The sequence below is a fragment of the Canis lupus genome, chromosome 2, assembly GCF_011100685.1.
Source record: "Canis lupus familiaris isolate Mischka breed German Shepherd chromosome 2, alternate assembly UU_Cfam_GSD_1.0, whole genome shotgun sequence".
NCBI classification, from domain to species: Eukaryota; Metazoa; Chordata; class Mammalia; order Carnivora; family Canidae; genus Canis; species Canis lupus.
In genome coordinates this window covers 79496211-79521723 of record NC_049223.1, presented here as the reverse complement: position 1 = coordinate 79521723, position 25513 = coordinate 79496211, and the positions used below count along the sequence as shown (strand labels likewise).

General features: G+C 55.0%; 1 protein-coding gene across 1 annotated transcript; it reads left to right on the top strand.

The window, feature by feature from the left end:
* Nucleotides 1-8499: 8499 nt before the first annotated feature.
* KLHDC7A (kelch domain containing 7A) lies at nt 8500-15955 on the top strand. The gene has a single exon (XM_038531814.1). The coding sequence runs from the start codon at nt 10043-10045 to the stop codon at nt 12389-12391; it is 2349 nt and encodes a 782-aa protein (XP_038387742.1). The 5' UTR covers nt 8500-10042; the 3' UTR covers nt 12392-15955.
* The last annotated feature ends 9558 nt before the right edge of the window (nt 15956-25513 follow it).

Sequence of the window (25513 nt, the reverse complement as noted above, 5' to 3'; positions counted from 1 at the left end):
TTCCTGGCCAGGCACCTCCCATCCCTACCCGCACTGCTTGGAGATGATGAGGACGCTGGATTTCCCGGGCCATCTGGCGTCCCCTCCTGGGCGGCCATGGGGCTCAGGGGACCACAGTCCCAACTCTGTCAGCTTTGAGCTGAGGGATTTGGGCAGAGTCTCCTCTCCTTTGGGCCTCGGTTTCTCTTTCGTGAACAGCACGAGGGGCCCCTCGCTCTTCGGTTTGCTGCGGGATGAGGGCACAGCCTGCAAGTGTGCATGGCAGGGTGGGGTCCCTGAGCTCACCTCAGTGCCAAAGCCGTGGCACTGGCACGTGGCTCCCCTCCGCATGGATTTGGGGGCATCACCTCCCTCGGTGTCACCTCCGGGTAGCACGAGAGGGTGGGACCTCCAGCCTCCGAGGTCCCTCTCCACTCTGGGAAGCTCCGATCACCGACAAAGCCAGCCTGCTGCCTAGAAACCGTGGACTTTGAGGCTCTGCCCCAAGAGGTTTGTGCTTTGTCCGCCCCCCACCCTGCCAGGCTCTCGGGCAGCAGTGAGAGTGAAAACAAAACACCTCCGAAGACGGAGAATAAAATAAGCAGCGTTCACCTGTCGCCGACTAGAGGAATGTGAAGCGAAACCATTCGGCAAGCGGCCCCACCACCTTGCATCTGGGGGCGCAGAGTAGGGCTGGGCCACCGTCTTGTCTTTACATTACAGCACCTGGGAAGTGCGAACGCAGATGGAAAAGCACAGTGCTGCTGGGGGGTGGTGACAAGGGGGGGCACCCCCGGGGCACGTGGACAAGGAAACACCATGTACGCTCCCCTTTCCCTAAATTGAAACCATCCCCTCTCCTTTCCACCCTCCGTCCTGGGTGACAGCTGATGGGGGACGCCCCACACCTTACAGCATCAAGGGAAGGCCTGTCTTGGCTCCTAGCTCCATCTTTCTGGCTATAAGGCCCAAAACTCATTTGGTCTCTGTGTCATTCCCCCCCAGTTGGAGACAGCTGGTATGTCAACCCCCCCATATGCTTAGAACCACCCCCACACCTAGAACCCCTGATTATGCCCCCCCCAACCCCAGGGCCTTTGCACCTATGGGATACTAGGATCCTCTGTTCCAACTGTCCTTTCCCTACCTTACCTGTCAAATCCCTCAAGACTCAGCTCTGGAAAGCCCTGCTCCCCCAAAGCCTTGGCTCCTTCCTTCTTGTTTCCATAGAATTGCACAATTTGCTCTGATATTATTCTCTGCCACTCGACCAAGGTGAGCTTAAAAGGGCAGACGGGAGGATACATGTCGGGGTGAGGCTGAGCCTGCTGGCTGGGGAGGTGAGTCTGTTTAAACTTCAGTCTCCATGTCTGCAAAGTGAGAACAATCCCTAGACCAGTGGACTTTACATTGGCCCAGGGAACGGACACGGACTTCTGGAACCAGCCAACCCTGAAGCCTTTGTGGCTCAACCAAATACCAGTTCACTGTCCCAATCCTAGAGGGGCTGGGGGAGGGGCAGGCTGGGACACGTGGCCTCTGAGGTCACCACTGCAGGGGTAGCAAGGAGGGGGTGCAGCACACTGGTTCTTCCCTGACTCAACCCAGCAGCCACTGGGGTCAGCTCAGCTTGCCCTTCTTAGGCCATGCTCCATTCGATGCCCCCCCACACCCATTGCAGGGGTGTCTGGGAAATGTCATTTCCCTGGGTGCCCAGGAAGATGAACCCAGATTTGGTGGAAACCATAGCCTTGTCTCAGCCACGGGGTTGTATGAAGATTAAATCATGAAGAATATAGACTTCTTTGCCCGGTGGCTGGCACATAGTAGGTGCTCAGTGAAGCTGCTCATTCTCCATTTGTTTCTCCCTCCCCAGAGCCAGGCTTGGGTGCATCCTATGGATGCTTGGTGCAGAGTCTCCAGCCCCTGGCCCTGGCTGCCCTGGGTGCTCTCTCTGCAGCATCACCCCCACCCCCTACCCCCCACCCCAGCTCTCTGCAGCTTGGCTGGGACCACTCTCTCCACCTTCTGCACCTGGGCGGCTGTCTCTTTGCAGAGCATTGATTTGCAATCAGCCCCAGCAGCTCTAATGGGCCAGTGAGGCCCCTGGCTGCGCTGAGTTAGCTCCATTTAGAGGCTCAGGACTGTGGAACATAAACCTGTCCTGCCTCTCAGGGGTCAGCACCAGCTCTCTAGTGTCTGGGAGAGACAGGAGTCAGCTGGGGACTCGGGGCTGCAGCAGCTGGTCTCCCAGACAGGTCTACCGCCCTCCCACAGCCCCTCCCTGCTGGCTCAGGGCACAGCCACACCCTGGGGGCTCCCAGCCCCTCCAGCCCCACTCTCCCCTAGGCCTGCATGAGAGGCGATCTCTGCTTCTCTCCTTCCTGGTGGTCTCTTGAGAAGAACACAGGATGTTGGGGCCCAAAGAAAAGGTTGTCCCCCATGCACTGTAACTCATCTGATTACCACGACAATTTATATAGGAGTAGGTTTTATTGGCCCCATTTTACAAAGGAAGAAATTGAGCTCAGAGGTCACACAGCAGTGCTTTCTAAACTTATCTGGCCAGGAAATCTTTTTTTTTTCCATGGAGTAACCCAAAGCACACATTTCAAAACATACCTTGAGCTGGCATATTTCTTTTTTCTTTCTTTTTTCTTTTTTTTTTTTTTTTTTTGAGCTGGCTTATTTCTTATCCCCGAAACCAATCCAACACATACTTCCAAAAGCTCAGGATGTGCCTTCCCCTAACTCAGGGATATCCTAACCAGGGCTCCAAGAGCCCAGAGACTTCCAGAATTTGCATACATATACATATATGCATTTATCGAATGAGGGTCTGTAACCCCAGAGGAGTCTCAGAGGGACCTGAGACCCAGAAAGAGTAAATAACTGTTGCCCTGGCTTGAGTCCCTGTGGAGAAGGCCCAATTTTGATCTGGGGTTTTGCAAAAGTGAACAGAATAGCAGAGGCGTAGGAAAGCACGCCATGAGTGGGAGAAATGGCCCGTGTGACAGCAGGGACGAGGGGACAGTAAACGGATGAGCTTGGCTGGAGCAGAACGGGTGTTTGGGAACAGTGACAGACGAGGTTGGACCATCAAAGGGACCTTGGAGAACAGGCTGAGGTGTTTAGAGTTGATAAGGGAGGCCATGGGGAGCCCGCAAGTAGAGAGAGTGGAGGGGAGCCACGGGCTGCTAGGGTGGGGCTCTGGGGACGGCTGCACCCAGAATGCCAGCTGCCCCTGATAGGGCACGCCGGGCTGGCGACTGTCAGGAATGTCCCAGGAGGAGGAGGAGGGACCAATGACAAGAAAGCATGACAACCTGGCTGAGAGCAAGGCCCTTCCTTAGACATAAGTTACCTGGTTGGAAGCTCAGGTCCATCATTTCCTAGCTGTGTGGCTTTGGGAAAATAGCTGAACCCTTCTGGGCTCCTTCCTTGTACAATGGGGATGACCCACCTGCTCAGGAAGGTGATGGAAATTTGCTTAGACGAGTACCTGCCTCTGAAGCACTTGAGAGCAATTCACACCTCCAGGCCTCGACCAGGATGGGCTCTCTTCCGATCCATCAATATATTCTATAGACATTTACCAATCCCTGCTAGGCACCTGCACCAGGTGCCCTCCTTGGGCATCCTAACGTGTTTTCAGAAGATAATCCCATGGATGGATGGATGGCATCGCACCTATTTGGGAGAAAAGGAAGCAGAGGCACAGAGATGTTGACAATCAGAAACCATGGCGATGTCTCTTTAAGTTATTACAAGAGTTCCAGCGTCAGAGGGTCAGTGACAAAGCTGGGACCTCTCTCTGACCCCGGGTGGGAGAAGCCATGTTCTCTTGAGGTCATTCAAGGTCATACAGTTGGGATCCGGTTGGCAAGAGGATTCTAGGCTGGGGAGGGGCCCGAGATCCTGCGCGCTAACGAGGGTTTCTGGAAAATGTCTTTGGGGGTAAAACAGACTTAGCCTCAGGCAGGAAACTGGGCCTCGGTGTTCTCACGTCTAGAATGGGTCTTACCCCTGCTGCAGGGCAGGTGCCGAGATGCAAGGAGACGGCGCCTGCAGCCTCAGCAGAGCCCAGGGCCGGACACAGAGTGGGCGCCCCGAGATATTGGCTTAGTGCTCCTACTGTTATTTCTGGCTCTGGGCCTCTGTGAGAGCTCTCTCACTGCTCGCAGGCAGCATATTCCAACCTCAGGATGCTCCCCCCCACCCCCCCGCCTCCACTCCACCCTACCCCTGGAGCAAAAATCAGGATTCACTGTGTCATCTCAAACGGCACCCATGAATCGTTTCACGTTCAATTTCCCCATCAAATTCACAGGCACGTATCACATGCCATTATTTCACTTCCTAATGGTCTATGCAGTGGAATTGTAAGTAGGACATTTCTTCATGCCCTTGGCATTCCCGACTCTTTGAAACTCCCTTTCCTGGTGACTACAGCACTCCTTGTCATCTCCAAAATCCTGGCAGCGCCCGGCCCTGGCCTCTGCTTGTCCCAGGACATAAGTGAACAACAGCGACAATGTCTCCCTAGAAAGCAGTGTCAGCCTCCCTTGGGTTTCCGTGGAGGCAAAAACTCTGGCAGCCGACAGCAGGGTAGGCTGGGGGGGCGGGGGTGAGGCGCAGGGCCAAGGGCAAAGACTTGACCTGAGCCCCACCTGCGTACTACTTGCAAGCTGTGGGACCTGGGCCAAGATCATCACCTCACCTCTTGGGGGCCCCAGTGCCCCCACCTACAAAATAACGGTGACAACGCGGCCCACGCAGCATGGTCCAATCAGAAGTGCTGCTCACAGGCTGTGTCCGCCACGGCTCTTTGGAGGTCATGTGAGTAGAAGGCTTGACGGGACGTGCTGGAAGGGTCAGCAGGCGGCGTTCACCATGGCGGGTCCAGCGGGGTCCCTGTTTGGCCTCACCTTTGCCGGCTCGGATTCCTACTGTGCCCACATCCCTAGACGGAGCTCAACACCAGAGCCCAGCAGCATAGTCTATATTTTATTGCCTGCTAAGGCGCGGCGCTGCCCGCAGCAGAGTGATGCAGGGTCGAAAGGCCCTTGCGATACTAAGCATCTGGTTACCAAGTGGCAGACAGGACAGGAGGGTCCTGGAGGAATGGCAGCCAGGCTGGTAGGGTTGGGGAAGTGGCTAGAATGGGAAGATTTCAGCATTTAGCAACCCATGTGGAGGTGGCGGTGCACGCCGGCTGGGAGCGCGAGCCTGGGGATCCTGCATCTAAGGAAGCTCATCCGGAGGTCAAGGAGAGCTTGTGGAGGACAGACCCCTGGGTAAGGGGGGGTCCACCAATACACCGCCAGATACTTCCCGTACTCCCTCGGGTTGAGCAGGAATTTGTCCTTGGCTTGAGGACAAGCCTCCTCCTGCCGAGGCCGACCCAGATGCCCTGTGCTCTGGTCCCAGCTACGCAGACTTTCCCTCACTAGGCCTGGCCTCCTCATCGAGCAGACCAGGATCCTCTTATCGCTGTGTGCGCATGTGTATGCACGTATGTGCCCACGGGTGTGTGCGTGCACGTGTACGCGTGTAAAAGGGCATAGTCCTCTCCGTCTCCCTCCTTGGGAAATGCAGACCGTTGAGCAGGCCGGCGGAGGGACCAGCACCACCGAATTGGAGGTAACACTGGCGGACGGGCCTGTTTATTTGCATGGCAGGCGGTTAGCTCTATGTCATCCACCCCGAGCCCACCCGAGACGCCTCTGCTTGTCCCACCAGCGCGGAGAGGCCAGATTGGCGGCGCGCACGCGCACGCACAGCAGCCGGATACAGACTTCCAATTATCTTTTAATTTCGCTCCCGTCTTCATCTGCTCATTTCACTTTTTCCAAACAGACGGGGGTGAGGGGTGTGGGGGGGACGCCGTAATTTACGGAGCTTCAAGCAGCTGGTGGAGTGTGGTGCTCACCTGCAGGATGCCCCGAGACCTCGAGGTAGAGCCGAGAGCTCACTCCCAGCCGCCCTGCATTGCCACCGCTTAGAGGCCCCCACGTCCCGGCTCTTTGTCTTCAGGTCTTCTGACTCCGGAGAGGCTATATCCTCTTGTTTTCTGTGTGGTGGACACGGGCAGCAGCAACCGGCTGAGCTAACGGTGAACTCCCAGGATTAGCTCGGTTTGGTCCCCGCAGGCGGCAAATGACTCACCCAGGAGCGCACCTTTCATATGCAAATGAGCTAACCCAAAGCAGAGCCACAACCACCTGCTTTATCAGACTCTCTCGAGGCACCTGTACACCAGGGCCCACAGTCCCCTGGGAATTACTCCAGGACCAGGGATGAGACAAATGAAAGACAGCCCTGGGGCCCCCTGAAATTATTCAGAGTAGCCGATCCTAAATCTCTTCACCTTGTCTTGCCCACTCCTTCCCATGAAAACCACAGTAATGTTCCCATTCTGTCCTCTTGCCCTGTCTGCCTCCTTCCTGACCCCAGTGCCTTCCCGCGAGGCCCTGCGTGGCCCTGCGTGGTGTGGCGTGGGGGACCCTCCTGGGAATTGTGAGTACCAACTCTCTCTTCTCTGGCAGGTGTCTCCCGGAAGGCAGGCTGCACCCTGGGGAAGCCCCATTGCCTGCAGGCCCGGCTCGCCGTGCTCCCCATGCTCGCCGTGCTCGCCGTGCTCGGCATGTGTTACTTCGGCCCTCCAACAGGGAAGGTCTCGGGAAATGCCAGCCCAAGAGTCAAACCAGTGCCACCTGACACAGCGCCCACCCCCTCCCTCCACACACAGCCTGCATCTGCCCCACGCCCCAATCTGGAGATGTCCAGGCCCCGTCATGGTGGCCACACCCCTGTGTACTCAGACCTGCTATTTCTCTCCCCTTGGTCTTCCCTGTTCTGGCCACATCCACGCTCTGCGCTGTCCCGGTGCCTCCTCCCACGGAAACCCTCACCAACGAGCATCACCACCCCCAACCATCCTCCTGCTCAGCATCGGCTCCCCGAGCTCGCAGCCCGCCGGGGTGCCCTGTGTAACCCGTGTCATCCTACCAGCAAGGGGCCTGTCCATGCTGAGCCTCTGCTGAATATTTGTTCAATCACTCCATCTGCACCCCCCTCCTTCCTTTATCAATACTCGATGCTCAACACCTGTTTCTGGAATACTCCTTTGACCTCTCTTCTGATGCCCCTGGCTCTGGCCTCCCTGGCCGTGGTACTTTGTCAATGAGCACCCGTTGACAAGTCATCTCACTAACTTTTCCTCCGTGATACAGTGTGGCTTGTCATATTTCAGGGCCCTGTGCCATCTTATGAGTCAGGATATAAGGCCCCTCAGGGCTGGGACTGTGTTTTCTGCTCCCAGGGGCCCTTCCTCCACTCCCCTGCCACCCCAGGGGACCCGTATGGCCACACCCAGTGCCCGGGATCAAGTTTCCAAACAGAAAGAGTGATTGTCTGACTCAAAAGGTTTAAGCTGGAGTCACAGAGAGAGTGCTCCCCGCGCAGTGGAGTCTTTATTGGGTGGGAAGCAGCATGCTGAAGGGGCCGACCCCCTGCTCACTTGGTGGCATCTGGAGAGGACAAGGCCAGGTCACAGCGTTGTCACCCAAGGGGCATCCCAGAAGTCTGTCCCTCTCCAAGGGTATGGGAGTCCCAAAGCTGCCCCTACCGCTGAAATGGTAGCTTGGCCAGTGGAGGGGAGGGGGCAAATCCTGGATTCACCACTGGACAAATCATTTGTATGACCCTTTATACCTTTCCCACCTGGTCCTCCCATTCCCAGAGGAAGAAGAATGATCCACGCAGCCAGAGACCTGTTTATACGTCAAGACTCTTCCACTCACAGTCTACGTGACGTTGGCAGACGCCTGTGAGCCCATGTCCTCACCTGGAGGATGAGGGCAATGATAGTATCTGCCTCCCCCCCCCCCATTGCCAGGAAGATGAAATGATCTTACATATGCAAAGTAACCCCACTCCCCATTTCTGGTCACTGGCCCTGATGAAACAAAGTGCTCACCCACCCACCTGCACCCCCGGTGATAAAAGGAATTCTCAGCAGCCAAGTAGCAAAGTGGTCTTACTTTTCATTCCTAGACTCAGGGAAGTGAGGTGGTTGTCAGACAGATTTCCTGGGAGACACCCCAAAACTATGAAATCAGAAAGCCCGGGAGCAGAGCATGGAGATGTGCATTCCTGACAAGCACCCCAGGGGCTCGCATGCCCATTATATTCCATCTGAATCACTATTTTGACCTTAAGGAAAAGGAAAGAGGGGGGGGACCCCACTTCCAGTCGCCTGCAGAACAGGCTGCAGAGGGCTGACTCCCCGGGAAAACCATACCTGGTGAGTGAAGTCTGTAAAACCCTGGACTCTGGACTCTGGAAACAGGGATGCGAGTCCCCATTTGCAAGCCAAGGGACGTGAGCTTGGAGCTGCCATAAAACGGGGGTGACAACTGCATCTCTCCCCAACGGGATGGTAGGCATCCGATGAGACTCATCCAGAGTGCCCACCTCCATTCTACCCGCGAAAAGGCACGGTGCACGCTGGCAGTTGTCCCAACTGTGCTCGGCCCAGCAGATCAGATTGCACTTTGACCCCCGGCCTGTGTGACAAAGGCTGAAGGAGGCACGCCAGAGAGAACAAGAGACCCAGAGAAGGGGAAGCCAGCTCTGGAAGGATCGAGGCGCCGGGGAAGAAGGCTTGGGAAGCACAGCCTCGGACCCGACTCTGAAGAGCCAGAGGAATGAGGACCAGCGGGCACCAGGGAGGTCGGCCTGGGTCAGCGCTCAGATGAGCTCAAAGGGTAAGCTGAGGGTGGACGTGGAGGCTCTGAACACCGGTGTGGACAGTCAGGAGTTTCTCTGCAAGTCAAGGTTTTGGGGTCAAATTCCTCCCAGATATGTGTGTCCTTTGGCCCACAGAGTGGTGGGTTTTTGTTGTTGTTGTTGTTTTTCCTCCTTTTTTAAATTAGATACCAGCATTTAGACTCCAAGAGTGATCTGGGTACGACCTAGACTCTAAGGGTCTCCAACACAGGGGGGATGAGGCCCTGTGGGGCACGTCAGCCACTCTATGTGCTGGCCTCATAGGCAGCACGAGTCTGAGAGCCCTGCCCTGGCCTCTGGGTGCCTGGAGAGGACCTTGTTCTGGAGAGGTGCAGAATTAGAGCTGTGCTCCAGGTCCAGCTGGTGACCATTAATATGAGTGATAATGACCCCAAGAAGGAGGAGAAAGAGGAGAGGAAGAGGATTGGCTGATGTTTCCTGAGCTTTCACGAGGTGGAGGCAGTCTAGATCTGGAACCCACAGCCCTGGTGAGATGGGGGCGAGTGACTCTCCCTTGGCCTCTCACCAGAGGACGTTGTCTGTCTTCGAGGGCAAGGAGGTGCCACACGTCTAGCCCTGATCTGGGCACTAATGCCCGGTGCTTTCCCCATCTGCTCTCAGGAGGGCCAGAGGGAGGGCAGAGGCACTCACAGGCAGGCCAGGTGGCTTGGCTGCGGTCCCGGGCTCAGCCTTCCCTGCTGCTAATCTCGGACCTCCCCGCCGGGACAAGCAGACCCCATCAGGAAGGAAACAGACGGGGAGGATCTCATGCCACACCTGCCACGGCTCCACCTGTCTCGCAGCTCACCACACCCAACACTCGGAGCCCAGTGGATTTGCAAAAGAGAAAATAAAACACACACACATGTAATAACCAACCCCGTGCATTTCCTGGCATCGGGTGACTATTTGGTCAAGAGCTTCCTCCCTCTTTGTGTACCTGCTGGACACTCCTAACATCCTCCAGCTGCTGCCGGCTAGGAGGCCGATCACAAGCTCAGCCCTGGGGCACAACCCCCACTCCCACCCCCAGGAAAAGCATCGAAGCATCCGAGGAGGCCAGCGCCGAGATCTGTTGGCCCTGAGCCCGGTGGCCACCCGCTGCCAGCTCAAAGTCACCTTTGCTCCACCACCCACCGGCCACTGGCTGACCAGAGCCAGCCCAGAACCCCCTCCAGCTCGGCTCGGCAGGAACCAGGAACCGGGCCCTATTGGGCAATCATTAATAGGATTCTTGACATTCTTCAGCCCCGGGTCTGCTTTGGGAAGCATGCTCCCCGGAAGAGGAGGAGCGGAGGCCCAGGACTGGCATTTGGACATGCAGCTGGCAGGCAAGGTGGTGCTGTCCGCCGCTGCCCTGCTCCTGCTGACCATAGCCTACAGGCTGTACAAGTCGAGGCCTGCCCAGGCCCCGCCGCGGGGCAGGAACACCAAGGCCGAGGCCAAGGAGGAGGCCGAGGGCTCCGGGCAGCCTGCGGCCCAGGGAGCTGCTCCCGGGGCACCGCACGGTGCGCTGAGACGCCGGAGGGGAAGCGAGGGAGCCAGAGCAGCGCAGGGCCAAGGCTGGGAGAAGCAGGGGGACTCCCGAGTCCCGGCAGCAGGACCCTCTCCCGAAGACTCAGAGGCCCAAGAGGTTCGGGAGCCCGAGAAGGACGGCGCTGGTGAGGAAGGGGGTGGGCAGCGCCCGGACTCTGGGCTGGCACCTCCTCGCTGCAGTGGCCCGGAGGTCGGAACAGCTGCTGGCGGTAAGCCCGAGCCACCCCGGCACCCCCATTTGGGCTGCGGATCCCAAAGCTCCCCCGCAGCAGACAGCAGCGGTGCGGGTGGCAAGCCTGCCCCTTGGCAGGACGGCGGCCCCCCCGGGCAACTGGGACCCGGGCAGCAGGACCCCACCCCCGCCAACTGGGCGGCCCACGTGGAAGGCAAGACTGACATGAGCAAGAGTTGGATCTTCACCCACAGGGAAGAGGCCGGGGCCCTCCGGGCCGCCGGGGACCTGGGCCTGACCCTGCATCAGCGCGAGGGGGCCACCAGCGCCTCCTACACCTACTGGTCAGTGGCCCGGGTGCGTGTGGAGGAGGAGGTGGAGGGGATCGGGCCCAGGCTGAAGGGCAAGGTATACGATTACTATGTGGAATCCACCTCCCGCGCCAGCTCCAAGGGCAGGCTGGCCCTCAGATCGGTTGCCGGGGCTGAGGCCCCGCCCCCTGTGCCCCTGCCAGGCCCCTCGGGGACAGGGGCGGTGTCAGGAGGCCACGCCGATGACCGGGAAGGTGGAGCCCACACACCCACCGCCCCCCAGCCTGGGCCGTCACCCTCCACGCAAGGCTTCAGCAGGAAGGACAGCCTGCTCCAGATCACGGAGAACCCGGAGCTCCAGCTGCGGCTCGATGGCTTTGGGGCCACCAGGCCGTCCTGCCCAGATGGGAGCAACTGGCCCGGCTGCCCCCTGCCCCCCGCGTCTCTCGGGGCCGGCTCGGCCGGAAGCAGCGGGGAGCCCTGCGTGCAGCTCGTGGCGGGGACAAATTTCTTCCATCTGCCGCTGGCCCCTGGCTCGGCTCCGGATGTGCACCTGGATCTGGGCAACTGCTACCAGGTACTGACCTTGGCCAAGAGGCAGAAGCTGGAGGCGCTGAAGGAGGCGGCCTACAAGGTGATGAGCGACAACTATCTCCAGGTCCTGCGCAGCCCGGACATCTACGGCTGCCTGAGCGGGACGGAGCGGGAGCTGATCCTCCGGCGGCGGCTGCGGGGCCACAGGCACCTGGTGGTGGCCGATGTGTGCCCCCCGGGGGACTCGGGCCGTCTCTGCTGCTACGATGAGGAGCGGGACGTCTGGCGCCCACTGGCCTGCCTGCCCCCCGAGGCTGTGTCCCGGGGCTGTGCCCTCTGCAGTCTCTTCAACTATCTCTTCGTGGTGTCCGGCTGCCAGGGGTCTGGGCCCCAGCCCTCCAACCGCGTCTTCTGCTACAACCCGCTGACGGGGATCTGGAGCGAGGTGTGCCCGCTGAACCAGGCCCGGCCGCACTGCCGGCTGGTGGCCCTGGACGGCCGCCTGTACGCCATCGGGGGCGAGTGTCTGAACACGGTGGAATGCTACGACCCCCGCCAGGATCGCTGGACCTTCGTCCCACCGCTCCCCAACGACACCTTCGCGCTGGCGCACACGGCCACAGCCTGCGCCGGCGACATCTTCGTCACGGGCGGGACCCTGCGCTACCTGCTGCTGCGCTTCTCGGCCCGGGAGCAGCGCTGGCAGGCCGGCCCCACGGGCGGCGGCAAGGACCGCACGGCCGAGATGGTGGCGGTCAACGGCTTTCTCTACCGTTTTGACCTCAACCGCAGCCTGGGCATCAGCGTGTACCGCTGCAGCGCCAGCGCCCGCCTCTGGTACGAGTGCGCCACGTACCGGACGCCCTACCCCGACGCCTTCCAGTGCGCGGTGGTGGGCGACCTCGTGTACTGTGTGGGGCGCCAGCGCACGCTCTGCTTCCTGGCCGACCACATCTCGCCCAGGTTCCTGCCCAAGGAGCTGCAGAGCTTCCCCTCCCCGCGGGGCACCCTCCTGCCCGCCGTCCTGACCCTGCCCGGCCCCGACGTGCCGCAGACCAGGGTCTAGCCACCCCCCTGCCTCACCTCTGCTGCCAAACCGGGAAGCGGAAAGCACCCCCGACCTGCCGCTCCGTGGGCCATTTCTGGGAGAGCAGGCCGCTCAGGCGTTTGGCCAGCAAGGGGTGGATTCTAATCCTACATGCTCCGCTGGCCGGGGCCCTCGGATGCGGCTTTGCTGTCGGTGGGATGCAGAGGTGCAGCATGAAAATGGAACCAGGGCCTGGTGCCCTGAGGCTGAGGGCAGCCACGTGTGCAGGGATGAGTCCCCCCTTGCTTCAAATCTAAATTGTTGGGGGAAGGGCTGTCAGAACCTCGCCAAAGTTCAGGGGTGCAGCCCAATCCCAACCACAGTTCCTAGTGCCAGGTGATCCTCAATAACCTCCTCGAGCCAACCCTGCTGGAGGTGGGCCAGCTCCCTATATACCACTACGGTGCCTTCCTAAACACTGGCCCCTGAGCCCCTAACTCCAGAGTTCCAGAAACACCTGGGACACACAGGGAGGTGGTTCTGGGTTGTGCCAAAAGCCCTGGGGAGCCCCGGAGGGGGCCCGGCCAGAGGAGAGATGGTTGGAGAAGTAGAACAGCTGCAGTGGGAGCTGCCCATGGGACCCTTGCCTGCAGAGTAAATTGACCCTTACCCATTTGACTTTCTCTTATTACCTGGAATTCTAGTCTACTAGGAGGAGACGCCTCCAATTAGCAGCCATTTGAAAACATACATCTTGGGACACCTGGGTGGATCCCAGGGTCCCGGGATCGAGTCCTGCATCAGGCTCCCTGCATGGAGCCTGCTTCTCCCTCTGCCTGTGTCTCTGCCTCTCTCTCTGTCTCTCATGAATAGATAGATAAAATCCTTCCAAAAAAAAAAAAGAAAGAAAGAAAAGAAAAGAAAAGAAAAGAAAAGAAAAGAAAAGAAAAGAAAAGAAAAGAAAAAGAAAAAGATGCATCTTGTAGTGGTCCATGAAGAACCCAAGGGATTCCACATCTGAGGTCTCCGGAGAGGGAGGAGGAGATGTGATCTGAGGGCACCACCCCCCCCCCCGTCCTCCTCTGAGCTCCCCTGCTTGGACGCGGTGATAAGTGACCACAGACTCCCGCCCCAGATCTCAGAGCCTGCACGAAACAGCTGTCCAAACAACACAGCCCTCACCTCGGGGAGCAGGGGCAGCCACCACCAGGCACCCGTCCCGGGCTGGTGAGAGATGATGGCATAATTTCTCCTCCCTGCCTGTGCCACGTGGTCACCTGGTCTGCCTGGTTGGACAGGAGAGCAGGGAAGGGCAGGTCCATGCGGGAGCTGAGGACCTAGAATAGTCCAGTTGCCCATTCTTCCTGGAGGGAAGGGAGAGAGACTGGTCAGATCTACTGCCACAGCCTCGTCTCCTCGCTGAGGACGACGCACACACAGATAGAAGGGCAGCGATGCTCCTGGGGCCAGCAGGAAGCCAGGGCAGCTGGGACCCCTCCTAAAGTGACAAACAGCCTGGAGGAAAATGGTAGAGATGGGGGTGCAGCAGGGCAGGCCTGGCAAGTGGGGAGCTGAGGATGCTTTGGATGTCAGCGTTCCTACCTGACATCCTGAAAATGGGAAGGACGATTGGCGGCCTTCTCTGCTAGAGAAATGAGAACGCCCAGAATAAATCCTTCCCAAATTCCCCTGGGGGTCTGGACAGGCGCTCTCGTTCACTGCAGCTGCCAGGGCTGAGCCAGGGTCTTCCTAGAAAGTGTATGATTAGAGCAAGGAATACTGGGGAGGTTGGCGTGGAGACGAGAACTGTTATTGGACCACTCAAGGCCACTGTCCCCATTCTAGGGCCTAGAAGGTGAGGCTGCCTACTTTACTTCTAAATTGGAGCCTGGTGACCCCACAGCCCCTGCCAAGGCCATGCTCAAGCTCAGAGCCAACACTCAGGCAAGAGCCTCCAAGGGACCCTTGGCGGGGAAGCGAGGTAACTCAATGACAGGACTGAGAGGCGGCGTTGGCATCATGATGCTAGGCTGGGGGTTGTTTGGGAGGTGAACCCCAAGTGGGAGCTGGGGGCAGATGGAGCCAGATCCAGCCCCCAAGGGCAGGCCTCCAGCGAGGAGCCAGGCAATGGACTAGACTGCAACCAAGCAGGGAGACCATGAGGGCGGAGGGGGTGCTCCAAGCCCAGGGTGAACTAGGGATCACCCCAGAAAACTTTTCAGAGCCCCCCTGCCTGGGCCATGGTCCTGTGGTCGGGAACAGGGAAACAGCGGAATTCGTTCCAGACCCAGTGATGGTGGATATGGTCTTCAGGATGAAGGGAGGGTTGAGATGGAAAGTACGGGCACATCTCATCCACCTCCCTGTGGTCCTGGGCAGACATCACTAATCGATCACCTTATCTTTTCATGTTGAGCCTCAGAACCGGTCTGACCCAGGTGAGAGCTGGTGCGTTTCTCATCACCGGCCTGGGTGTCCAGAGCTAGCATCAGGGCCATCATGGTAGATAGAGCAAGGTAGTTCGGGGGGCCTGCAAAGACCACCTGGGCCGACAGTCAGGATTCACTCGTGGAACATTTAGGCCAGGCACTGTTCCAGGTGCTGGGTATGCGGAAGGTCCCTGCCCTAACAGGGCCCACGTCCTGGTGGAGGAAAATAGGTAATTTTTATAAACAAATGCCTAAACAAATGAATGGAACCTATGCTGCACACACGCTAGGAAGGCAGGGGAGGCAGGGAGGTAGCATAATGCCATCAAGGGCAGGGCTGCCTCCGAGGAGCTCCACCTCTGCGTGAAGAGGACAGGAAGCCAGCTATCCTGCTCTAGCCATTCCCGCAAGGGAGAGAATCCCGTTCTGCCAAAGATTAGGAAGGAGGCTCCTCGCAGGGAGGTAAGCCACCTTCGCAGGAGAGAAGCAGAGAGCACGCGTTTAAGGGGAGAGTCCAGATCACACGCCACCGCCACCCCTGAGTGTGTCCGGGTGTCAGCCTGCCTGTGGTCCTCCACGGGGTCAGAGTCTAGGATCGGCACTCGGCCTCGTGTGATAGCCCTGTCTGGCCACCTCAAGCCCTCAGCCTCCCGGGGGGCCTTGTCCCTTGGCTTCTCCTTGGGTCATCCGTCCTGCTTCCCCATGAAGTGTTTGTTCTTTATAATACAACAACAAAAAAAACCCCAACCCTTCAGTTTGGGTTGCTTTCCACATTAGGCCAACCACGACATTGTAGGAAAGAAATTTGGAAAATACAGAAGTACAAAAAAAAAAAAAAAAATCTCCCTAGTTTCACCACCCAGAGACAACCCCCTCTGCAGTGTGTGCCCCTCCAGCCTGGGCATCCTTTTCTGTGGCTTGATTTTTGCCTACGTGTGATTATGCCCAAGTTACAATTCAGCTGCTTCCTTTTTTTCACTCAGCTTTTTAGTATATGCATTTCCCGTGTTGCTACAAACCCTCGGTAAACATCATTTCAATAGGAGCAGGATGCTCCATCGAGTGGCTGTACCACGGTTTATTTAAACACTCTCTCCTGTCAGGCCTGTGGATTTTTTTTCCCCCTGTTGGTTTCTTTTTCCATCATAAATAAATCGTCCTTTGTTTTCCTGTTCCTCTCTGTCTGGGGCCTCCATCAATATTTACAAGAGAAGCCCAGTCTAGGGCTGGTCTGGAATACAGGGCTGCGGAAGCGAGCTTAGAAGCCACAGCATCTGCCCGGGGCTGGGCCCGGCCGCACTCCGAATGTGGGGCATGGGGCTGCTCTTGGCAATGCCCTGCCAGGAAGGAAGGCTGCCTGGAGGGGCCGTCCCTGGTGCCCCACGGCTTGCTGGAGCCAGAATATAGGATAGGGACCATGTTTCTAGAGCCCTTGCTCAGTATATGCCAAAAACTGGACTAGATGAGAATTTTCTACACATCACTTCGCTGACCCTGATGACAACCCCATTGTACAGGAGACAAAATTGAGGCTCGTGGAGTTCAAGGAGACTCACCTTCATGGCAAAGATCCAAGACCCTCAGTTTCCTTCAAAACACTCTTGAACCTGACCTGCCCACTCATGCATTCCATTCCCCTCTCTTGAAGCCCAGGGGCCAAGGGCTCGGTGGGCATCAGCCATCCCCTGGGCCTCTCCCGACCCCTCCCCAACTCATACTGATCACGGATGCTCCATCCTTTACCTTTGAACTCTAAGAAAATATTCCTCTTTTTTTTTTTTTTTTTTTTTTTAGGATTTATGTATTTCTTTTAGAAGGCAGGGAGGGGCAGGGGGAGAGGGAGAGAGAGTCTCAAGCAGACTCCACGCTAAGCATGGAACCCAACACAGAGTTTGATCTCATGACCCTGAGAGATCAGACCTGCGCTGAAATCAAGGCTCGGATGCTTAGCCAACTGAGCCATCCAGGTGCCCCTCAAAAAAAATATCTTTAAACTCTCCGATCCTCAATGTCTGCATCTGCAAAATAGGTTTGCCCCCACCAGCCTCAAGACGACGCTGTGTGAACTCACAAGCGAATGTGCATGAAGCACCCCGCCCAGGGACTGCTCCAGGGTGGTCTCAGAAGTACCACCGGCTTCTGCAGGGGCCAGCTGGGGGGGGGGGGGGTCTGCTGGTTCCTCCCACTCCCCTTTCTCAGCATCCCAGCTCCAGAGGAAGGTTGTCTAATATTTAACCTGCAGGAGTCCTGTCTGGCTTGACAATATCTGGGGGCTTGGGGGAGGAGGGGGCGGCGCTCAAGTTACTCATGCCTTACCCCATTCGGGTTTTGAGGCCCTGTACCTGTTCCCTCCCCTTCCACAGCAGCTGACAGCCTGATTGGAGTCTCCCCAGGCTCAAAGCCCTAAGCGTTTTCCCAGTGCGCTGGGCAGCACAGGGGAGCCTCGGGAGCTGCTCAGAGCTCCCTGGAGATCTTGAGGAGGTGCAGCGGGGAGGGGGCTCCTTTCTTTTACAGATGGGATGAGGGTCCCTCAGAGCCACCGGAGCCCCGCGTTGTGTCTGGCCTGCGGGTACTTAGAGTCATGACAGGTACACCTCACTTCAGGCCTTTGGCATCCTTGCCTGGAAGAGCCTCATGTCCCCAGGGCTCCCCTGCAACCCCCTGAAGCTGTGGCTCCAGCCCGGAGGAGCCTCCGAGGCAGACAGACTTGAGGCTGGAGTGGAGGAAGGGGACGAACACAAGGGAGGAGGTGCCCTGGGGGAGCAGGAGATTAGGCGGAGAGTCTCCAGCAGCCGGAGGAAAGGACAGCTCCAGGCAGTGTCTACAAAACAGCTCTCTTGGAAAGTGGGATGTGGGTCAAAATATGAACAAAACTGAAAAGGCAATCAAGTCTGGCTTGCATTTTGGTGTGCGAAGAAGAGGTGGAGACAGATCTCACATGGGTAATAGGATAACAACACCGGCATCCGGGCACCATCCTTCCCTCCCTCATCAAACCCTTACAAAGGGCATCGCTGCCTGAAAGTGGTTATCCTCGTGGCGTGGGGGAGGAAACAAAGACAAGACATTCCACAAAATTAAAAATCACTGAACATCTAGAAGAGAGAGGAGCGCCTGGCTGGCTCAGTCGGAAGAGCATGCAACTCTTGATCTTGGGGTCGTGAGGTCAGGCCCCATGTTGTTGTAGATTTTACTTTAAAAAAAAAATCAGAGGAGAGAAATCTAATCTCTGTCAATGCATTTATTGAGCACTCACAATGCTAACAGGCGCCTGACCCGGATGATCTTGTTTTATCCTCAAAACAACCCAGTAGATGGTATAGTTAAAGTCTCCCCTTCCATTGACTCCTCCACCCCTTGAATCTGGCTGTGGGACTTTCTCCAAAGACCTTAGGCATTGGGTTTCCTCCCTTGGGGCTCTTAGGAACCCTGTGACCATCCCCACGTGAGCAAGCCCAGGTTAGCCTGCCAGACGATGAGACACGTGGCCCCGTTACCAGTTCCCTCAGTCAACAGCCCCAGAGACTGGCCCCCAGCCGACCCCAGGTGCCTGAATGAGCCCAAACAAGACCAGCAGACCCCCTGCCCAAACCCAGTCCAAAGTGCCAATCCACTGACTCATGAGCAAAATAGAGGGTTGTGGCTTTAAGCCACTATGTTTGGGGTTTGCAACTCCCAAGTGAGTGAGTGACACAACCGTCATGTGCTCTATCACGATTACCACCACTTTGTGCTTCCGGAAAGTAGGATTCAAGAAAGTGAAGCGACTCTCCCAGGATCCTGCAGCTACGAGGTGGAGAGGCTGGGACGCTCCCCCAGGTCTGCCTGGCTCCAAATTCCATGCTCATCATTCAGCAACACGGTCCTCACTCCATTCTAGCCAGAACCAGAGCACTGGGGTTCCTCCCAAAGGCCTGGCCATGGGGCTTGGGGCTCAGCCTTCTGCCATTCCCGGAAGGGCTAGGTCCCCACCAGGACCCAAGACCCAAGGTCTTTCGGGGAATGGTTCTGAACAATCAGATCAGCTCCTTGAAAAATAGCCACCGATACCTACTGAGGGCCAGGGCCTATGCTAGGCACCTGCCTGCCAGGAATTCTTTAAATCTAAAAACAACCCTGTGTGTGAGATACTTTATCGTTTCACGGATGAGAAAGCTAAGGCACAGAGAGGTTAGGTAGCCTGCCCGCGGTTGCACAGCCAATAATTGAGAGAGCCCGTGCAACCCAGGGCTGCTCCAGGGTCGTCGGGAGATAAATACACTGTGAAAACAGGGAGAGCTTTGCTTCCTGCCCCCCTGCAACAGCCTCCCACCGGAACACTGCGGTCAGAGGCCTTGCCCACCTTGCTCACTGGATCTTGTTCATACAGTGGATGGACAAGGGCAGGAGCTCAGTGACACCAGAGAAAGGATAAGAGTGGCAGGGACCTCTCCATGAGGCCTCCTGCTTCCCGGCTGCTTGGACCCCCTGCTGGTGATTTTTGTGGTCACCCTGGAGCATCCTGGCATGAGTTTGGTCCCTGGGGGTGAGGGTTGGCAATCCGAAATCCTGAGGCCACTCTGCTCATCGCATTACCCAACACTTGCATTCACTGAGAAATCCCTACAGAGATTTCAAATCTATCATCGTCCCATTTCACAGACGGACTAAGGCTCAGAGAGATCTCGCAGCTGCGACAGGAGTACTCATCCTTCAAGGTCTTGAGCGTGTGGTATTGATGAAGTTTTGGAATATAGGTGAGGTTTGGTGGGGTGAGGTCAGAGCCAACGACCAAGAAAGAATTCTTGAAACCTCTTTGGTGCAAAATGGTGGTTTTGTTAAAGCCTGGGGACAGGACCCCGGGGCAGGAAGAGCTGCTGTCCCAGGCCTGTGAGGGGTGGCTGATTATATACCTGGGGGTTGGGAGGGGGTTAGGGAGAGCATAAGTCTCTAAGGAATTTTGGAAGCGAGGTTTCCAGGACCTTGAGGGGGCTATTGTTGGGGAAAGGTCACTTATTACTGTCTAATAAAACCTGAGTCATCGGTGGGTCACTTATTAGTCATCTAATAAAACAGATGTCTATCGGTGGGTCATGTGCTTGGGAGATGATTGCCAACATGGATCTTGGGGGGTTTAGAGATAAAGGATGTTTCTAAAGGAATTTTTATATGGTAAAGTAGACTCACAGGATCCTGGGGGTCGGGCTAATATTGCCTCTTGCCCTTAGAAAAGTCTGAACCTCAAGGCAGTTGAGTCCCTAGAGAAATGTCCCTCTGCCTATTGTCAGTGTGTGGCCCTGGGCTCGAGCTTTGTCCTCAGCTAGCCTTCTGTTCCCCCATCAGTATCAGCCCACCACCACCACCGACATTGCCCACTCCTCCATCAGGCACCCCACACTGCACACATATGTCCCCCTCATCTCACTCCTTGGCCTGCAGGTCTGCAGCCCCCGTGAAGTCTCCATGACTAGCAAGGAGGTCTCGTCTGCCCCTGTCTCGCATGCCAGCACACAGCAGCCACACAGCATGGCTCAGAGGCAGCGGAAGCTGAGCTATGTCCTTATTCAAAATGCACTGTCAAGGGGCCCCTGGGTGGCTCGGCGGTTGAGCATCTGCCTTTGGCTCAAGGTGTGATCCCGGGGTCCTGGGATCGAGTCCCACATCGGGCTCCCTGCAGGGAGCCTGCTTCTCCCTCTGCTTGTGTCTCTGCCTCTCTCTGTGTGTCTCTCATGAATGAATAAATAAAATCTTTAAAAAAAAAAATGCACCGTCAAGTGGGGTGTTTGGGACTGCCCAGCTGAGTTGCTCTCTCATCTCCGAGGGGGGCTGTTTTACGCCTTCTGTCCTCCCTGCAAACACTGCCCTTACCCTGGGGCACAATATTGAGGCACAAAGAGTCCTCCAGTCCTTGCAGCGCTGAGCACACCTGCTCTGCCACAATTGTCAGCCCCTCCATGCTGCCCAAGAGCCTTCCGATGCCCATGCTAGAGGCCAGCTGGCACTGCCCAGGGAGGTGTCACCCCTGGAGGAGCCTCACTGGCAGGAATTGGTGTATAAATACCCCAGCTCCCTTGGCCCTCGTGGATAAAGGTCTCATGAGGCCCCTTTAACAAAGTCACTGCAATCCTCCCTGCCTATCCTCCCACCTGCTCCTCCTTCCTTTTAGAAGCAGCAGAAGAGGCACGCCCTCTTTTCCCATATAGCCCATCCCCTCTTACCTTCTTTAGGACTTCACACCAGGGAGGGCCCTGCTCTGGCACCAATGACCTCCCCCTATCTGCTGGGTAGTTCCAGGCAGTGAACAAATGGGCTCCGGCATCTCCCATCTTAATAGAAGGGCCACTTTCACATGATTTGCCTGATAACACAATAAATAAAAACCACAAATACACTTTAGAAGGTTAAAAACATCACACACATATAACACATCTTTATTTGTAATGAGTGTCAAAGCGATGTGGTATCTTTGTGTTCCTGAAAACAGTTCAGCCTCTAAAGATTTGTGATTGTTTTTCCTGCAATCATGGTTATGCTATCACAGTCAACAATCCCTGCTTTGTAGAAAATATGAGGGTTAGCTTTAACCTGGCCTCAATTTGAATCATAATAAATCCTGAGTGAACTCAAAAAAAAAAAAAAAAAAGCTTCCTGTTACAGAATGCTTTTCATCTGATCTGAAGAGGCCAAAATCTTGGATTGTACCTAGAAACATTTAAATCCATACCTGGTATCTTTTAGCTTCTCGATTTCACGTCCCATGCCTGGTCTTGCTCCCCTGGACCACGCAGTGGAGCAGGACCAGGGGGTGATGGCAAATTAGGGCAGGATCAACACCAAGAAACCCCAGGTAGGTAGCATCTTTAGTACAAGTTGCCTTTGCGTTTTTAAGCACGTTTGTATGTGTTAAAATATACACAACAAGATATTGGCCATCACGGCCACGTTAAAGTATACAACTCAGTGGCATCAAGTACATTCACAATGCTGTGTGTCCACGCTTAATCTGACTGCAAAAGATACACAAGCATTGACCATAGAATATCCAACTGGAAAAATACAGAGAAGCCCAAAAGAAGACTGTAGATATCGCTCCCACTCAGAAATAATCAATTATGTGCTTTGACATTTTTTATTTCCAGCTTCTTATTTATTATGCATAATTTTATTTTTTTTAAGATTTATTTATTTATTCATGAGAGAGAGAGAGAGAGAGAGAGGGAGAGGCAGAGACACAGGCAGAGGGAAAAGCAGGCTCCCTGCAGCAGCCCGATGTGGGACTCGATCCTGGGACTCCAGGATCATGCCCTGAGCCACAGGCAGATGCTCAATCACTGAGCAACCCAGGTGTCCCTGCATAATTTTAAAATAAAATTTTTAAAAAGTGAGATCTTACTCCGTGTTTGCTGCATAACCGACCTTTTCTCCTATCAAAGTACTGTGCCTACTTTCCAGTAAAATATGTCACTGGGCTTCTTTTTATTGTAGTAGAGATACACAACATAAAAGTTACCTTTTTAACCATTTTTAAGTGTGCAGTTCAGAGGAAGCAGGTGCATCCCCATTGTTATGCAACCATCACCACCAACCATCTCCTGAACTTGCTCATCCTCCCAACCTGACGCTCTGTACCCACTAAACACTAACTCCCCATTTCCCTCACCCCCCACCTCCCCCACCCCTCTGTTGCCTTTAACTTTGGAAAATATCCCTTACGAGGATGAGGGAGTTCTCTGCTCTATCAGCACAAATAATTGGGAATGTGCCTTAAGCATAAACACACACTGGTTCCCATTCATTCTAGAAAATTCAGCAAACAACACAGAGCCGGGCTCAGGGGGATGCTTTGGTGCTAAAGAATCAATAGCGTCTTTCTCAAAGGTGCCAGGCATTCCCTCCTCATTACCACGTGGAAAGACAAAGGGGAGACTGCTTGCTCTGTTCTCTAGAAACTTCCTCCATCCTCACGCTAAACTAATTACTTGGGGTGCTTTAACAAAAATTTAGTTTGGAAGAGGCCAAGGTATAAAACATGTTAATGATTGTGTTACATTATGGGTCCTAATTATGCAATTATGGGCACTTATAGTAACGCGCAACTGAGTAGCATTAATTGCATAGTAATGATCTCCACGGGGTGCGCACACCCAGGACAAGGCTGTATTTACAGGGCCTGACACTGCAGGTGTAAGGGAATGAGGACAGGGAGTATGGAAGGTTGGAAGATCGAGGCTGGAGGTGGGTAAAGGGAGGTGTCCCTTCCGGAGGTGGGGAGGTCAGGGCACGGAGTGACAAGGCTAGCAAGTCAGCAGAGACGGACAGACGTGAATTCTGCTCCACTCATCGGGTGTTTATTAAACTACCTCCCACGAGGCCCTAGGGTTATGGCTGTGAGTGGGTTGGGCACATTCTCCTGGGGTGGTCAGGAGTACACAGGTGAACAGCTTACGTAAAATAATGGTAGGCTGACATCAGTGCCAGAAACCGATGTAGTGTGATGGAGAGGGATGCAGGTGGGGGGGACATGCGTCATTGTTCTCAAGGTGGCTTCTTGGAGGAGGTGGCATTTAAACTGGGATATGACAGTTGAGAAGGATTCGACCAGAGGATAGGAGGGGGGAAGAGGGAGAGGGAGGGAGGAAGAGGGAGGTCGGGTGGGGCAAGAGAGAGCAAGCTCTGGCAAGAGCAGGAGCATTCTGGGAGAAGGGGACGCAGGAGCAAAGGCCCCCGTGTCCTTGCCTGAGACAAGGCCAGAATGGTCAGAAAGGTGGTGGGAGACAGAGACCAACCGGGTCCCGCAGAGCAATGTCAACTGTCCACTAGGATAAGAAATTTAGATTTTATTCTCAGCCCAACCAGAAGCCCTCAGAGGATTTTGTTTTGCTTTGTTTGCTAATAAATCTTTTCTCTCAGAAGAGTTTTAGATGCATGGAAGAGTTGCGACGTGACAGAGAGCCCCCCAGAGACCACACACCCCGTGTCCCCGGTGGTTAACATCTTATGTTAATACAATACATTTGTCATAACTAAGGAACCAACGCGGACATGTCATCATTAACTGAAGTCCATGCTGGATTCAGATTTCCCAAATTTTTACTCCATGTCCTTTTTCCGTTCCAGAATTCCATCCAAGATACCACATTACTTTTAGAGGTCAGATCTCTCGAGGCTCCTCTTGGTGGTGATGGGTTCCCAGACTTTTCTTGTTTTTGATGACCTGGACTGTTTTTGTTTTGTTTAAAGATTTTATTTATTTATTTATTCATGAGAGAGACACAGAGAGAGAGAGAGGCAGAGACACAGGCAGAGGGAGAAGCAGGCTCCGTGCAGGGAGCCCGATGCGGGACTCGATCCCAGGACCCGCAAGCCAAAGGCAGATGCTCAGCCACTGAGCCCCCCGGGGTGCCCCAATGACCCGGACAGTTTTGAGGAGTACTGGTCAGGTACTTTGTAGCTCATCCTTCAGTTTGGTTTTGGCTCGTGGGTTATGAGTTCCTCGACTGGGATCCCGGGAGAAAGAGCACAGAAGTACAGGGTGCCTCTCATCACATCATAGCAAGGGTACATGACTTATCAAGTGTTGGCTTTGACCTTGAGCACCTACCTGGCTGAGAGTGCATTTGTCGGACTCTCTGCTGTAACATTACCTCCTTCTCCCTCTTCTCATGTCCTACCCCCCAGAAGAAGTCTCCATGAGTTCCCCCTCCTAAGGGACAAGAAGCTCTGCTCTGCCACCTTCATGCGGGAGCATCTTCATAAATAGTTGAAATTCTTCTGTACAGGTGGTTGATCTCTTCCTCCCTGTTTATCTGAATAATGACCCGAAAAATTATCTGTGAACATCAGTACAGACTCATAGATACTTACGTAGTACTTTGGGTTATATTCCAATACTATATTGTTTCTTTTTTTTACCTATATTATTGCTGCTTCGGCCACTACGACCTCCTTCAGGTGACTCCTGTGTCCCTTCAAGACCTGTCCCCATCATTTTGTTTCTTGAGCACTTTGTTATTCTCTGGCACTGCAAGATGCTCCAGGCTCAGCTACACTTTCCCTACCCCGTCCTACAATCCATCATTTCTTTAAGGAGCCCTAGCTCTTTTTATTAGACAACAGTATTCGAAGCCAAGATCTGAGCGCTGGGTCTGCAGAGGTGTTTAAGCGCTGGATGGCATTATCTGATTCTGGTTTTAAAGACATCCCTCTGGCTGCTGTGGGGAGAACGTATGGGCTGGAAGCCAGAGTGGAATTGGGGAAACCAGCTAAGAGGGTATTGTGGTTATTCAGGGGAGAGGTGTGGGTACCCACGTGGACACTCAGAGTTAATATGAAGATTGTTTTAAACTGAAGACATCTGAGATTCACAGATGCAGAAAGAAGCCTTCTGTGAGCTTGCTTTATCTCGCTAAAAGCAAAAACTTCTGGGACTGAAACTATCATAAACTCCATCCTCTGGGGGAGCTTTACGGCCATGAAAAAGATGGAAAAGACCACTCACACTTGCATAAACAAACATTATCACAGATTTCCTTATCTCCTGTTTGTTCCCTTTGAAACCCGTTTGTTTTTTTCCCATAGAAGCCTCTTCTCTCCCTTCTCTTTTCCAAACTTCAGCCACTTAGAGAGCTACTTTTTCTGGAAGCTCCTGTATTACACATGAATACATTTGAGGGTTTTTTTTTTTCCTTGCTAATTTTTTTTTTTGTCCATTTAATTTGCATGCTCCCAGGTACTGAGACTATGAGGTTCTTCT